The 17547-nt window shown below is 42.6% G+C and overlaps 1 protein-coding gene across 1 annotated transcript; it reads left to right on the plus strand.

Moving 5' to 3' along the window:
• Nucleotides 1–473: 473 nt before the first annotated feature.
• LOC310777150 (potassium-transporting ATPase alpha chain 1) lies at nucleotides 474–17313 on the plus strand (the record flags this gene model as incomplete). The annotated part of the gene is made up of 23 exons (XM_083637420.1): nucleotides 474–572; nucleotides 1124–1183; nucleotides 1503–1706; nucleotides 1962–2075; nucleotides 2334–2468; nucleotides 3375–3492; nucleotides 3789–4057; nucleotides 4151–4229; nucleotides 4567–4686; nucleotides 6117–6226; nucleotides 7875–8009; nucleotides 8309–8501; nucleotides 9264–9439; nucleotides 9631–9767; nucleotides 12367–12517; nucleotides 12739–12907; nucleotides 13291–13445; nucleotides 13739–13862; nucleotides 14541–14686; nucleotides 15649–15782; nucleotides 16424–16525; nucleotides 17105–17196; nucleotides 17285–17313. The coding sequence occupies 23 exons, from the start codon at nucleotides 474–476 to the stop codon at nucleotides 17311–17313; spliced, it is 3051 nt and encodes a 1016-aa protein (XP_083493546.1).
• Between the last annotated feature and the right edge of the window lie 234 nt (nucleotides 17314–17547).

A 17547-nucleotide genomic window follows, 5' to 3' on the forward strand; every position in this document is an offset into this window, starting at 1 on the left:
CACATACCTCAGAGACATCTTGAGACCTCTTGAGACATTTGATGTACACATTTATTTGTCCTTTGAATGTTTCTGAAAATGCCATTATCGTGCTGCCGACAAATCCAGGTTTTGGTACTGTGAGATACCAGTCAAATACGTGGAAATATTGGTACAAGTGCCTTTTATAGTTTTTCTTTCTTACTGTGCTCCTGGGTGCTATCTTTTTATTGTTATATTTGTATGTCTATTCTTTCTATGGACTATGTGTCCACTCATAAAAGGTGATTGAATACCAATGTGTGAAGTACAGATACAGTACATGTCTGTATAAATGCCTGCCTGTCTGACTGTCTGTCTCTCTGCTTGCCTGCGTGTGTGTGTGTGTGTGTGTGTGTGTGTGTGTGTGTGTGTGTGTGTGTGTGTGTGTGTGTGTGTGTGTGTGTGTGTGTGTGTGTGTGTGTTTCCTGTTTCTGCCTTAGGACACCTACGACATGTTCGACATGGATGGAGAGATGGATGTTAAGGTGAAGAAGAGTAAGAAGATGAAGAAGAAGGAGAAACTGGAGGGCATGAAGAAAGAGATGGACATAGTAAGTAGACAGAAATACGAAGAGAGAAAATGCATTCCTTTTGGGTTAGGTCATGGTCTATCTTTCTAACATTCCGCCTATCTTCATGAACATAATGTATATTTTTGTGCTTGCAAGAGACTTTCTTTCAGACTGGGTTTGGTCAGTTTGTTTGGCAAGCAAGCATTTTTGCCTAGTCTTGGTCCCAAACAATTTTTTTCTCCAATAATTACATTTTCTGGGGATGGAAATGGATGCATTCAAATTAGATATTGACATGGAAATTAGCTGTTTTTAATTGACATCACATGCAAGTGACGTACTGCATATCAGACACTGAGAGAGTTCACAATGAGCTGTATCCATGTCTTTCATGCTTCTGTACACAGCACACTCAGCCACATGCCAGCCAGTCTTGATACAATGGCAGCCAGTGAGGAAATGGCCATGCCAGTGTGTCTGCTGGGTTGTTTGACCAAGCAACTACTGTATGAAGGAGATCACCTTGAGCCACAATAAGGTGCCCTTTAAATCTGTCCTGAGTCCATGGTGTCCTCTGTCTCCTCCTGCAGGATGACCATGAGATTACAATTGAAGAGCTGGAAATGAGGTACAACACCAGTGTCACCAAAGTAAGTTTGTTTGTTTGAGTCTTTCTTTCTTTCTTTCTTTCTTTCTTTCTTTCTTTCTTTCTTTCTTTCTTTCTTTCTTTCTTTCTTTCTTTCTTCCCCTCCCTTCAATCTTTTTTATAAGCTTTGCTGTCCTACTTTCAACTTGCGGTCGAAAGTTTTATTTAATTTAATTTCCCTCTTTCTCTTCTTCATCCTTCTCTCTCCCCATCTGTCTCTCCTGTGTCCATCCTGTCGCCAGCAGTGTTGGTCTCAACTTCAATCATTTCTACCAAACTATAATCACTTCAGTCAGCTGTTTTCTTCCTCCGACCATCCACAGGGTATGACGACCACCTTTGCCAATCAGGTCTTGGAGAGAGACGGTCCTAATGAACTGAAGCCTCCTAAAGGAACCCCAGAGTATGTCAAGTTTGCCAGGCAGCTGGCCGGGGGACTGCAGTGTCTGATGTGGGTTGCTGCAGCCATCTGCTTCATCGCCTTCGGAATCGAACTTTGGAGAGGAAACTTCACCTGCTTTGACGATGTAAGTTTTATTTCCATCACTCAGGGTTGCGTTCAATTTGAAGATAGTTTTCTTTTTATCTTTACCCTTCTTAGGTAGCCTTATCTTTATTAGATAGTGGACAAAGACATGGTCAGGGGATACTGTAAGATAACTTTTGTAGCTTTTGTGGATTGCTTTAAGCAGGGGCAGCACAAGAAAACAGAGGAAAGGAGAGAAGAGAGAAGAGCAATGAGCAATGTCTATTTTTACAGTAACGTCTCCTCTCCCCCTCAGCTGTATCTGGCTATCACCCTAATTGCTGTCGTGGTGGTAACTGGTTGCTTTGGCTACTATCAAGAATTCAAGAGTACCAACATCATTGCCAGCTTCAAGAACCTGGTGCCACAGGTGAGCAACATATGACTCCAACCAGCAAAATCACACAGCTAGGCAATGATGTCAGCACATGGTTGAAGTTCATTGTGCATGGGACCAGACCTCTTTTTCAGAACTATCATCAAACAGAACAGGAAAAAGTACAACAACAATAATAATTTCACCCCAAGACTGAAGACTGTTTTTATGACACTCATGTCTATCTCTCTCTCCTTGTGTTCATCTCCCCCTCACTTTGTTTGTCTCACTCCCCCGCCCACCCGAATTTAGCAAGCTCTGGTGATCCGTGATGGCAAGAAGGACCCGATCAACGCCCACAATTTGGTGGTGGGGGATCTGGTGGAGATCAAAGGAGGAGACAGAGTCCCTGCTGACATACGGATCATTACCGCTCAGGCCTGCAAGGTAGAGCACATACATACGTACATACATACATACATACATACATACATACATACATACATACTGTACATACATACATACATACATACATACATACATACATTACATACATGTACATACATACAGTACATACTGTATGTATGTACATCTACGTATGCATATACTGTACATGTATGCATACATACATACATACATACATACTGTTACAGGGTGATATATGATTGACATGTGATTGTCAGGGACCACCTTGTTTATTTATGATATTGTCATTTACGTCTTTGCCCAGAGAGTCAAACAGGAAGTGGGAGTGGCTTATGATAGGATTTATAGCCGTGGCATTTCAGGTGCGCGGCTCTCTCTGCCATTGTTTGAAGCCGAGCCATGGATTCTCTGGAGCCCCTGTTCTCTCTTAGTTTTCCCTCTGTTTTCACGTGTTAGTGTGTGTGTGAGACTTTTCTTTTCTTATGAGCGGAGGCTGCCTGAATCTGGCCGGGCTGTCCAGGTGTCATCGCCCCGGCCTGTTAGAAGGTAAGCTGCTCTCGACCATATTGGTGGCTTCTTGTTTGATATTTCTGTGCAAAGACGTTCTGTGTTATTGTGGCAGGTTTGGACTGACTAGAAACGAGCTTGATCCTATTTTGGGAGCCAGACTCTGTCACAATACATACATACATACATACATACATACATACATACATACATACATACATACAGTACATACATACATACATACATACATACATACATACATACATACATACATACATAGGCTACATACCAGTGGCGGCTCCTGAGCTTGAAAGCAAGGGAGGACTTTCGTTCGTACGTACATACATACATACATACATACATACATACATACATACATACATACATACATAATAGTACTAATACTCTTTTGTGTGTCAGGTTGACAACTCGTCTCTGACAGGGGAGTCTGAACCACAGAGCAGGACTCCAGAATGCACTCATGAAAATCCAATGGAGACAAGAAATATTGCTTTCTTCTCGACCACCTGTCTTGAAGGTACCGTTTCATACAGTCATTCATACGTGTATAAATGTATCCATATGAACCCTATGGATACCGCACACCACATCTTCTCTACAAGCAGGTTTGAAGTTTGGTTGTGCACAGACACTGGTGTTTAACCAATTTCTTTTTAGTCTCACCTGTATTTATCCAGGTGTGCAGCTACACTGGAACAGTGCAGGGTTAAGAGTCTTGCTCAAGGGCACCAAGACAGTACTTGCCCTCTCCTATCCTTTCAGATGTAAATACTCACGTGCTGTTGCTCTCCATTCCTCTCCTCTCCTGTCCAGGTGTAGCTACTGGTATGATCATTAACACAGGTGACCGCACTATCATCGGTCGGATTGCCAGCTTGGCCAGCGGGGTTGGCAATGAGAAGACACCCATCGCCATAGAAATCGAACATTTTGTGGACATCATTGCCGGTTTAGCCATCTTTTTCGGCTTTACCTTCTTTGTGGTGGCGTTGTTTATCGGATATTCCTTCCTGGAAGCTATGATCTACTTCATGGCCATCGTGGTGGCATATGTGCCGGAGGGGCTGCTCGCTACTGTTACTGTGAGTTACTGTATGAAATGTGCTTCTCAAAATGTGTAGGACCCGCCTTCTATTCTATTCTACCCGCCTTCTATTCAATTCTATCTCTCACAGGTGTGTCTGTCCCTGACTGCTAAACGTCTAGCCAGGAAGAACTGTGTTGTGAAGAATCTGGAGGCTGTGGAGACACTAGGTTAGTACAGCAGACATATCCAAAGAGAGCTTGATCCCCCTCCCATTGACCTGAGTAATTGAAAAGTATAGCAAAATTATTATTATTATTTTTATTTTATTTTTTTGCTAACTACAAGATGTGGAAAGCTTTCTCTACAGCCTAACCAAAACAGCTATGTATTTTTGTGTGATACATGAGTTTATTATACATTGCAACATGATTTATAGATGTGTTTTGTCAGCCCATGTGGACTGGGCTCCTTGAGTGGATGACAGCAATCTAGGCTTCATGAAGTTACTCCAGTATGTATGTACTGTATGTGTATAAATGTAACCTTCTAAGCATGTTTGTTAAGGCTCCACTTCAGTGATCTGTTCTGATAAGACGGGCACGCTGACCCAGAACCGGATGACTGTAGCTCACCTGTGGTTTGACAACCACATCCATGCTGCTGATACCACTGAAGATCAGTCAGGTAAGCGGATGGATGGATGGATGGATGGATGGATGGATAGATAGATAGATAGATGGATGCATAGATAGATAAGTTAGGCTTGTTGTCATTCCTAGCATTTAAATCGATCAACACTGTTTGTCTTAAACTAATAAAAATAAATAACATGTAGCTTGGAATTTCAACAGTTAAGTGATTTTCAAAGAACTAGGCATCTCGCGTGCTATGCACGCTTGATTCCTAGGCTCGCCCGCCCTGCAGTTCGCCAAGCTGGCCCTGAAGCTCGCATACTCAGCGCGGCCTTGCCCTGGCTGCTCCTTGATGGCATACTTCAGGGATGCTGGATCAGCTGTCCTGGAGCTGCCAACATACAGCTGTACATGGCTGAAGACAGGGGTCTGAAGCCAGACTCTCACTTCTTTCAGTGTCTGCCCCTGGGACTTTATTTTGCTCTTATGACAGCACTGATGATGACATCATCAGTGGGATCTTATGACATCACTGATGATGTCACAACTGCTTTTATGACATCACTGATGACATCACTCACAACCTCTTATGACATCACTGATGATGTCACAATGTGTCTAGTCTCGCTGGCCAGCCTCCTCTCCCTTCCGTCCGAGGAGTCTGGCGCCGCAGGTCTCCATAGTGGGATTGCGATGGGCGGCGCTTAGCGGCAGTGCCCTTGGAAAATAGTTTCAAACAATCCAACTTGCCCTTTTCAGCGTGTAGCAACGAGCTAGCATGTAGGTTTCTGCCGTTAGCTTGCTAGCTAATTAGCGTTGTTGTTTTCACTGCGGCGGCAGGGCACTATTTACAGCGACACACAGGGAGGAGGGAGCGGAAGCCGCTCTGATTTACATGGTCGGAGCCAATGACGGAGCTTGTAATAAGCCGGGAGCGGACATCCGGTTGCCACCGAAACAGTCGCTCCAATGGGAGAGCAGAGCAGAGCAGGGGAGGGTTTATCTCAGTTATGGAGACCTGCGGCGCCAGACTCCTCGGACGGAAGGGAGAGGAGACTACAATGCCTCTGACATCACTGAATTTATGACATCATCACTGGTTTGTGTGTGTGTGTGTGTGTGTGTGTGTGTGATGTCACAATGCCTCCGACATCACTGATGATGTCACAATTTATGACATCACTGATGACATCATTAGTGTATCTTGTGTGTGTGTGTGTGTGTGTGTGTGTGTGTGTGTGTGTGTGTGTGTGTGTGTGTGTGTGTGTGTGTGTGTGTGTGTGTGAGAGAGAGAGAGTGAGTGAGTGAGTGAGTGAGTGAATTTATGACATCAGTGATGATGTAATCAGTGGGACAGACAGACAGACAGACAGAGCCCTAGCTCCCTATTATAGATATAAGATAGATAGATAGATAGAAGAATGTTGTGTTACATGTGGGTGGTCCTCTGTGATAACGCTGTTGTCCCTGTGTGGTCTCCAGGCCAGAGTTTTGACCAGTCATCAGAGACGTGGCGTTCCCTGGCAAGAGTGGCCGGTCTGTGTAACAGAGCTATATTCAGATCGGATCAAGAAGGAATACCCATTCCTAAGGTACATGAATACTATACAATATGATTTCAGTGGCTCCTGCATTACATTACTGGCTTTCCTAAGCTAAGCAGGTCTGGCCTGGGATACTCCTTGGATGGGAGACTGGTGCTGGAAGTGGTGTTGGAGGACCAGTAGGAGGTGCTCTTTCCCTCTGGTCTGAATGGTCTGATGAATAATCTGATCTGATGAATAATCTCCCCAATGCCACAGGGCAGAGACAGGGACTCTGTCCTATGAGTGAGCACCATCCTTCTGATGAGACATTAAACTGAGGTCCTGACTCTCTGTGGTCATTAAAGATCCCATCGGCACTCTTCCCAAGAGTAGGGGTGTAACCCCGGTGCCCTGTGGGGTGTAACCCCGGTGCCCTGTGGGGTGTAACCCCGGTGCCCTGTGGGGTGTAACCCCGGTGTAACCCCGGTGCCCTGTGGGGTGTAACCCCGGTGCCCTGTGGGGTGTAACCCCGGTGCCCTGTGGGGTGTAACCCCGGTGTAACCCCGGTGCCCTGTGGGGTGTAACCCCGGTGCCCTGTGGGGTGTAACCCCGGTGCCCTGGCTAAATTCCCAACAGGCCTTCCTTCAATCATGGCCACCTAATCATCCCTCGTTACTTAATTGGCACATTCAGTCCTCAACTCTCCACCATGATAGGCTGATGTGGGGTGAGCGTTCTGGCGCAAACTGGCTGCCGTGCATCACCCAGGTGGGTGCTACACATCAGTGGTGGATGAGTTGAGTTCCCTCCCCCTCCCTCCCCTCATATGTGAAGCGCTTTGAGTGACTTGAAAGGCGCCATATAAATCCAATCAATTATTATTATTATTATTAAAATGGCAAATATTTATAAATCTATCAGTCGTCGACATTGTGGCAAATCTTTCTTTCTTTCTTTCTTTCTTTCTTTATCTCGAACAACAATATAACACAAAACAGTAAAAGGATAAACCATAAACAAGATCATAACACAACGTTGGAATAATAAAAAAAAACAATAGTTATGTTCGAGAAGGAGCAGGAAGAAGCAAGATGCTTTCTAGCCAATAGGAACTGTGTGGATGATGCTGTAGCATTAGTTTTAAAGGAACACTCCGCCCATTTTCAACCAGCTTTGTATCATTAGAACATCAGTAGTATATCAGAAAACTGTAAACTGTTTTGAAGTCTGTCATTTAATTTGACACTTATTGAGTGTTAAAGTGTGGACCAGTGACATCACTGGTCCACACTAACTCAAATTAATAACTCATTAACTCAAATCAACTCTCAATAACTGTCAAACTAGATGAATGATGAATAGTTTGACAGTTATTGAGAGTTGATTTGAGTTAATGAGTTATTAATTTGAGTTAGTGTGGACCAGTGATGTCACTGGTCCACACTTTAACACTCAATAACTGTCAAATTAAATTACAGACTTCAAAACAGTTTACAGTTTTCTGATATACTACTGATGCTCTAATGATACAAAGCTGGTTGAAAATGGGCGGAGTGTTCCTTTAAGTGGTTATTGTATTTCTGTCTACAATCTATTTTTTATGCCATAAGGACCCAATCAGCCCTTGGGTAACAGTCAGATTATGATGGTATTCTGCAATGATTTTCTGATCTGATCTTCTCTTGCCTACCTCACCCTGACTAAACCCACACAGAGGATCGTGGTGGGAGATGCATCAGAGACTGCTCTCCTGAAGTTCACAGAGCTCACTATAGGCAACATCATGGACTACCGCAACCGCTTCAAGAAGGTGGTGGAAGTGCCCTTTAACTCCACCAACAAGTTCCAGGTGAGAGGAGGAGGCTTTGTGGGCTTGTAGGCCATGAAGAGCTTCTCTCTCTCTCTCTCTCTCTCTCTCTCTCTCTCTCTCTCTCTCTCTCTCTCTCCTCTCCCTCCCTCTCTCTCTCTCTCTCTCTCTCTGTACTTCTTCCATCCTTCTCCCACCCTCTCTGTCCCAACCCTGTTAGCCTACAAGTTAGAAGTTACTGTGATTCACTCTGGATATAAGAGCACAACTAAATGCCTCCCTCTCCCCCCTCTCTCTTTTCATCCCTTGCTCTCCCTTCTGTCCTCCCTGCCTCTCCCTAGGTGTCTGTCCATGAGTTGGAGGACCCCCTGGACCTGCGCTACCTCTTGGTGATGAAGGGGGCACCAGAGCGCATCTTAGAGCGCTGCTCTACCATTTTGATCAAAGGCCAGGAGCTTCCACTGGATGAACAGTGGCAAGAAGCCTTCCAGACTGCTTACATGGACCTGGGAGGACTGGGAGAGAGAGTACTGGGTTAGAGCTTCGCCATGTAGCCCGCTATGTTCACAAATATCTTTGAGTGGCATGGAAAACTCCAAAGCCTTTGTCAATATCATCAAATGCATTGCTGCCAAGCCTGCCATTCAAATTTGCAACATAACTTATAATCAGTGTTGGGGGTAACTCATTACAAAAGTAACATATTACATGTAATATTACTTTTAGCAGTAACTCAGGAATATAACTTATTACCAATATGATTTCAGTAATATTATAACAGTTACTTTGTCAAGTAACACAAGTGAAGTTACAAATTGAGTTATATATTTTTTTAATCAAAGCACATATTAAAATAAACATACAATCATTTCCTAATCAAATTGTGTGTTTTTATGCAAATAACCACTATAGATGACAATAACAAGGGAAAGGACAACATTTAGAATTTTGGACGGTTTACACTCATTTCAAGATGGTTGAAATTATTTTTCAGGATGGTTCTGGGGCGGCGATGTCATTCTGCTACTGCTGTTATTTTGGTGAAAGTAATGCAAAAGTAGTGTAATACATAAGGAGTTATCTACACAGACAGTAATATTGTAAAGTAACTTATTACTTTCAAATGAAGTAGTAGTAATATGTAGTATATTACGTCTTGAAAGTAACTTGCCCAACACTGCTTATAATGAAATGATGAGTACATAGCTAATAAGAGATCAAATGATCCCCATGTAAAATAGGTTGCCTCCTCTCTCCTCTCTCTTTTCTTCCTCCTCTCCTCTCGTCTGCTTCCAGGTTTCTGTCATATCTATCTCAATGAGAAAGAGTTTCCTCGTGGCTATGGTTTTGATGCTGATGAGATGAATTTCACCACGTCAGGACTGTGCTTTGCTGGTCTCATCTCCATGATCGACCCACCCAGAGCCACTGTACCCGACGCAGTGATGAAATGTCGTACTGCCGGTATCAGGGTGTGTTCACACTGTTTTAATCCACAATGTACTTGGCACAATGTAAAATTCTTCAAGGGTGACAGAAATGAGGCCGGTTGTGATTTCTGGTCACTGCCGAATGTCTGTAGGATTGTTTTTTTATAGTGATTAAGAATATTGTCTGTCTGCCTGTCCCTTTTATGTAACCTTTTTACATCCTGGCACTTCAGGTTGTCATGGTGACTGGAGACCATCCAATCACAGCAAGGGCGATAGCAGCCAATGTTGGTATCATCACAGAAGGTAGTGAAACAGTGGAAGACATTGCCACGAGGAAACGCATACCTGTAGAGCAAGTCAACAAGAGGTATGCGTTACTGTCTATAATGTCAAAGCATGCTCATTTGCCCCGGTGGAACGTTATAAGTCTTCTGTGGCCATGTTGTGTGTACCAAAGAGATTACCATGATACAGTATGTGACAGTCTGGTGAATGGAGTCACAAGTAGGCAACTGTGAAATGACACAAATCAAGATTTATTTATTTGTTTCATATTACACAAGTTTAGATGTTGAAGAATGCACTCAATATAACAAACAACAGTTTTCGGATCACTCCGTGTTCGCAAACCAAACTTGTTCACAAACTTTCAGGGCGATTTTCTCTGAATGTTGCTTTTAGGAGTCCAAACATTCAAATATCTTCTTCAACTATTTTCAGATTTTGAATGTATGACAAATTTGAAAGCTTACAATCCGCAAAATGACCTTCAGAATCAGCTTTATTGGCCAAGTATGTAGACATACAAGGAATTTCACTCTGGTATACGTTGCTCTCAATGTACTTACACAGGACAAATAAAAGGTATGCATACAAGCTAAATTAGGACCCACCTTGGCCCAGCACATTTCCAACAGCTAAACTGGCTCCCAGTTCAAAAAAGAATCATCCAAATCAAATTAGGACTTACCCACAAAATCATACACAATGCAGTTCCCAAATATCTGTACAACTACTTTAACCGTTTTAGGGACATCCACAGCTATGCCACGAGAGGCAGCACAACTAATATCAGACTTTTCAAATATAGGACTCTAGCAGGTAAGAACACTTTTCTGTACTCTGCTGCCATAGAATGGAACAAAGTTCAGGCATCACTGAAGCTTATCGAGGCACAGAGCAGTTTCAAACGGCAATTAAAAAATGGTTGGCATCCACTCTCGTAAAATAGGTAGGTACTGTATCAGCACTGTAAAAGGGCGAGAATGTATATTGTATTTTATAACTATGTACTTTATGTTAATTGCTATATGTAGGTTTGTATTTATGTATTGTGAGTCGTAAGTATTGTATTTGCACCTGACAATCCTGTCAGCCATCGCCCTTCCTTTTCCCCCAGAGGACCACAATGGAAATAAGCCTGTGGCTTTGTTGTGTTTTTATCCTCAACAGTTTTTTTGTTTGTCTTCATAATATCTGTCTTCTGTGAAGCAGTATTATGTGTGCTTGAAAAAATTGTCAAATAAAACTTACTTACTTAAAACGAACAAACAAGGACAGCAATCAAAGGTGGCAGTGGTGGCCCAACGGTAGAAGCGAGCTTGTGACCGGAAGGTCATGGGTTCAATCCCCGGGACCGGCAGGATAAATCTGGGTGGGGAAAGTGAAAAGTCAGCACTTGCCCCTCCCTCATTACACCACTGAGGTGCCCTTGAGCAAGGCCCTTAACACCAACCGCTCCAGTGGAGCTGCTCAGTGGTCAGCAGATCAGACTGTGATTGTACTGGGCAGCTTCCAGGTGTGAATGTGTGTGAATGTGAACAGGACACTCCTGAAAAAGAGCATTGCTCTCAGTGAGACTCCCCTGAATAAATAAAGGGGAAAAAGGGTACACAAGGTACACAAAGCAGGTTAACTGCTATTTACATTATATACAATAAGTGTGATGTTAACTGCTATTTACATTATATACAATAAGTGTGATGTTAACTGCTATTTACATTATATACAATAAGTGTGATGTTAACTGCTATTTACATTATATACAATAAGTGTGATGTTAACTGCTATTTACATTATATACAATAAGTGTGATGTTAACTGCTATTTACATTATATACAATAAGTGTGATGTTAACTGCTATTTACATTATATACAATAAGTGTGATGTTAACTGCTATTTACATTATATACAATAAGTGTGATGTTAACTGCTATTTACATTATATACAATAAGTGTGATGTAGAGTTGCCCTTGGCCTACTTGTTTCCCAAAACATCAGTTCCTGTCACATATGTCTGGCCTATCTATATTGCCTTTCTATATGCATGCATGTCTGTCTGTGTGTGTCTGTGTGCATTTACTGTATGTACTGATGTCTGTCTGTGTGGATGCAGGCACGCCCGTGCGCGTGCGCGTGTGTGTGTGTGTGTGTGTGTGTGTGTGTGTATGTGTGTATGTACTGATGTCTGTCTGTCTGTCTGGATGCAGGGACGCTCGTGCGTGTGTGTGTGTGTGTGTGTGTGTGTGTGTGTATGTGTGTATGTGTGTATGTACTGATGTCTGTCTGTGTGTATGCAGGGACGCTCGTGCGTGTGTGTGTGTGTATGTGTGTATGTACTGATGTCTGTCTGTGTGGATGCAGGGACGCCCGTGCGCGTGTGTGTGTGTGTGTGTGTGTGTGTGTATGTGTGTATGTACTGATGTCTGTCTGTGTGTATGCAGGGACGCTCGTGCGTGTGTGTGTGTGTGTGTATGTGTGTATGTACTGATGTCTGTCTGTCTGGATGCAGGGACGCCCGTGCATGTGTGTGTGTGTGTGTGTGTGTGTGTGTGTATGTGTGTATGTACTGATGTCTGTCTGTCTGGATGCAGGGACGCTCGTGTGTGTGTGTGTGTGTGTGTGTGTGTGTATGTGTGTGTATGTGTGTATGTACTGATGTCTGTCTGTCTGTCTGGATGCAGGGACGCCCGTGCCTGTGTGATCAACGGCGGTCAGCTGAAGGACATGAGCAGTGAGGAGTTAGACGATGCACTACGGAATCATCCTGAGATGGTGTTTGCCAGAACGTCTCCTCAGCAGAAACTCATTATAGTGGAGAGTTGTCAACGACTGGTACGCCTATATGCACCCTGATATACACACACACACAGGGGATGGGCCAGCTTATAAATGACATAGCCTACTTGATTATCTTGAATATTAGGGGAATTCTGGTGTGCATGCATTCATATCTAATGCGTATTGTTCCGACGTAATTTCCAGGCTTCAGAGCGATGTTGTTTGACTCTTCCATCCATCTCTTCCCTCCTCCATTCTCTTCACCGCTCCCACAGGGTTCCATTGTGGCGGTGACAGGTGATGGTGTGAACGACTCTCCGGCTCTTAAGAAGGCCGACATCGGCATCGCCATGGGCATCTCCGGGTCAGACGCTGCCAAGAATGCCGCAGACATGATCCTGTTGGATGATAACTTTGCTTCTATTGTCACTGGAGTGGAGCAGGGTGAGATTTTGAAATACAGAAGGGACACACGCACGCACACACGCACGCACGCACACACACACACACTCTTACCCTTATTCACTTTTCATTCATTTGCTTTTAATAGTGTCTCAGGATAAGAATGTGTTTTGTGATGTTTTCAAATAATTGTAGCTCGGTTATTGTGATGATTTTAAGGAAATTGTGTGTAGAATGGATATGTGCAATATCCACAATATATACCTATTGTACAGTATATGTAAAGTCAGTAGTGAGTACACTGTGTGTGTGTGTGTGTGTGTGTGTGTGTGTGTGTGTGTGTGTGTGTGTGTGTGTGTGTGTGTGTGTGTGTGTGTGTGTGTGTGTGTGTGTGTGTGTGTTTGCGCGTGCGTGTGTGTCTTTAGGCCGTCTCATCTTTGACAACCTGAAGAAGTCGATTGCCTACACGCTGACCAAGAACATTCCAGAACTGGCACCATATCTGATCTACATCACCTGCAGCGTGCCTCTTCCTCTGGGCTGCATCACCATTCTCTTCATTGAACTGGCCACTGACATTGTGAGTCATCACGTCATTAGTAGCAATTAAGCAGGAAACCAAATATTGAATTATTGTCATTATTGTTACCATCATTATCACTTTAGATGAGTGTCTCTAGTTTTTGTGAAACTTTCAATGCGCATGATTATTATGCACATCATTTATTATCTGCATCAGCACAATCCGTTCATTGAGTAATCTAATTAAAGTATGTATACATTATCTTCATCCTCACTCCCCTAACAGCATCCTCTCCTCCCCACTGCAGCCAGTAGAGATAAGCTGATTGTTGATTGGTTTCTTTCCCATAGTTCCCCTCTGTCTCTCTGGCCTATGAGAAAGCAGAGAGTGACATCATGCACCTGAAGCCCAGGAACCCTCGCCGTGACAGGCTGGTGAATGAAGCACTGGCTGTCTACTCATACTTCCAGATAGGTAAGGCTGTGTTAGTGCTGCTTAACAAAACACCATTTGCAGTCTCCAATTGTATCAAAGGGAATACTTGCTTCATAAGGATGCAATGTGTCCACCACACGAGGCTGCAGAAATAGTGACAAGAGAAACTAATCCAAGTGCATTTTTATTCTGGCCTCATACACACTTTCAGACGCATTTACCATTTAGGACCTGCTTTGGAAACGGCTCCCAAGTCATTATAGCTGTACCTGTGCACATACAGTAGAACAGTTTTTGAAATGTGATCGGTTTTATTGTGTGATATCAGTTGGTTGCACTATAATGAAAGAAAAGCTGAAAATAAATATTTCTCCAGTACTACCATCTCTCTATATTTGATCAAACTTGTGTGAGGTTTTCAACTCTGTAAGCAGTGAGAAAACTCATAGCTCCTACGGTACCTTCCACATTAACAACATTCCTACAACTGCACGGTAAATTGAAACATTGTTCTAATGAGTCCTTAATGTATGGAATATTTTGATCTGTATATGCGACTTCCTGGTTTGTGTGTGTGTGTGTGTGTGTGTGTGTGTGTGTGTGTGTGTGTGTGTGTGTGTGTACTCTATGTGTGCTGCCACTAACTAAATCATTTCCAAACTACTGAATGTGCACGTTTGTAAAAAAAAACCTGATTCTGTCTCCCCCTCTCTGTAGGAGTGATCCAGTCTTTTGCAGGGTTTGCAGATTATTTCGCAGCCCAGGCCCAGGAGGGATGGTATCCACTGTTGTGTTTGGGGCTACGTGCTCAGTGGGAGGACGTCCGTAACCAGGACCTACAGGACAGCTACGGACAGGAATGGGTTAGTGTGTATAAACACACACAGACCCTTTTACTCTATAGGCCAGGGCTATTCAACTAAATTGTTCAGGGGGCCACATTGTCAGAAACCTAAGGGGCCGGGGGCCGGACCGTTCCCCGCACTATTAATCCCATTATATGTACACTTGACACAACGCGCCACCACAATTTTCAAAACTTGCATTTCACTACATTGCAAAAGCTTAATTTTCATTTAAAAGTGCTTAATTTCTGTGCAACAAAAACTGTGTTAAAGCCCCAAAAGTAAACACATTTGAAACCAACCTAAGTATTCTACAACATATGTCAGCCATTTGAAATATAATTTGGTCAATTCTCTTAGCTACACCACAGCTTTGTAAACATTTATAGTGCATCAGGAAAGGAAAACCACTGTAAACATTCTTTCTTGTTTAGAATCTAGCACAGTATTAAATACTGAGTATCTCATGAAAAACTATGAATATTGCATCTTTTGTGTATAGCTACGTCTCACAGCATTTAATTGTAACATTGTACTGCAGCAAAAAAGGAAAACTACTGTAAACATTTTAACCATATTTCTTGTTTAGAACATAGCTAGCTACATCACACATCTGCTGAAACACCATTTATAATCCATCTTTCTTGATTAGCAACATCACAGCGCCATCTCCTGAAAAACATTAATATTGCACATTTCTTGTGGCTACATCACAGCATCTCCTGAAAAACATTCATAGTGGATCTGGCTTGTTTAGCTCACTTTAGCTAGATCACATCTGAAAAACAACCAGTCGGGTGTAATAAGTAATGAGGTTTAATTGTTAATTTATTTATTATTTTTCTTAGAACTCATCCGCCAGTTGAATAGCCCTGCTATAGGCCCTTCTACTAGTGTGGACAAACGTTGTCAACATCTGTCTTGTATTTTCGATTGGGATAGAAACCAAATAAGTCTTCCCGTCTCCTCCTGTGCTGTAGACCTTCAGTCAGAGGCTGTACCAGCAGTATACGTGCTACACGGTGTTCTTTGTCAGTATAGAGATCTGTCAGATCTCAGATGTGCTGATCAGGAAGACTCGACGTCTCTCTCTCTTCCAGCAAGGATTCTTCAGGTCAGTACACTCCCATTGCTGCTCCTGCATTCTGTAGCTCAATAGCTACACCATGGCACTAACACTTCCAGGGTTAGGACTCCACTCCCTCTACACCTCAATGAATAGACCATGGACTGGGGGGTTGCGTTCATCTCATTGGGTACAGCAATGACACAAGTAAAATAAAAATTAACGACACTCTGGTATTCTAAGACACCTTGGATCCAAGTGTCCACCAAATGGAAGATATTGAATGACATAAAATGAATACGATATCCTTTTAAAATTGTTGAGCTGTTGTCTTTAGCATTGCATTGTCCAACCTTTACCCTTCTATATCTTGTTGAGCTGTTGCCTGTAGCATTGCATTGTCCAACCTTTACCCTTCTATACCTTGGTGCTTCATGAGCGTGCCATTAATATACAGTATATCATATAAATAATTATAATTGTATTACATTTGTATTTAATTACATATCATTGAACTGACTTTTCCTCATGCATCCATTTCTATGCAGATAGAGGCATCCAATAAGGCCTCTCTTCATTTGTGTGTGTGAATCCATTTCATGTGGAAAAGCAAACCTAAACCTTCTCCTCCTCCTCAATCTAATGATTGTGACTGACTGGGTATTGATCACTTGTGTGTTTGTGTGTAGGAACCGTGTCCTGTTATCGGCCATCGTCTTCCAGCTATGCCTGGGTAATCTGCTGTGTTACTGTCCTGGAATGCCCAATATCTTCAACTTCATGCCTATCAGGTAACACACCACACAAGACCTCAGCTGAGCATCATTTGAAAACCAAACCCACCACACTATAAAATAAATGAATGAATCAATGAATGAATATATATATATATATATATATATATATATATATATATATATATATATATATATATATATATATATATATATATATATATATATATACACACACACACACACACATACACATACACATATAGACAAAAGAGAGGGAGGCGCCGAGAGAGGGCGACCCGCTGAGCGCTCCGTACTTCTTAGACAAATAGGCTTTTTATTTTAGTGTTAACGCGTTTTGTTTTAATTTCGTTGCTATTGTTGTTTTTGCACTCATATGCCCTGTTACATTTGTACTATGTTGTAAACGGAGTCCACAGCACAAGAATTTCACACGTGATACTTGTACCATGGAGTGACAATAAAAATCTTGAATCTTGAATATATACATACACACACACACTGTATAATCAATCTATTTTTGGAGTATGAGCTACTCAAATGGTAGCACTGTAGAATGCTGTATAATGCTACAATGTTATGGTTTATGGCTCTTTTATATCTGTCTCTGTCCAGGGTCCAATGGTGGTTTGTTCCCGTTCCGTATGGGATTCTAATCTTTGTCTACGATGAGATCAGGAAGTTAGGAGTCAGGAGACATCCAGGAAGTAAGTCGATATTCTTCATCCATTAATTTATCCATCTGTACATCCGTCGAATATATCATTCATCTCAATGTGGTTCTTTCTCTCTCAGGCTGGTGGGATCAGGAGCTGTACTACTGAGACCAGAGTCATCCATCCATCCATCCATCCGTCCTCAGGCACAGAATGCTGCAAACCCAATGGACCTTATCCCATTCACTAGGGGTGTCACAATATATCGTCCCACGACATTTCGCGATAGTAAAACGTCACGATATGTATCGTTGAGATGAAATCTCATATCGCAAAAAAAAAAAAAAAAAAAAAAAAACTTTTCAAAAAATAGACCCAAAATTGTTTACTTGACAGGAAAAA

The sequence above is a fragment of the Poromitra crassiceps genome, assembly GCF_964638095.1.
Source record: "Poromitra crassiceps genome assembly, chromosome: 1".
NCBI classification, from domain to species: Eukaryota; Metazoa; Chordata; class Actinopteri; order Beryciformes; family Melamphaidae; genus Poromitra; species Poromitra crassiceps.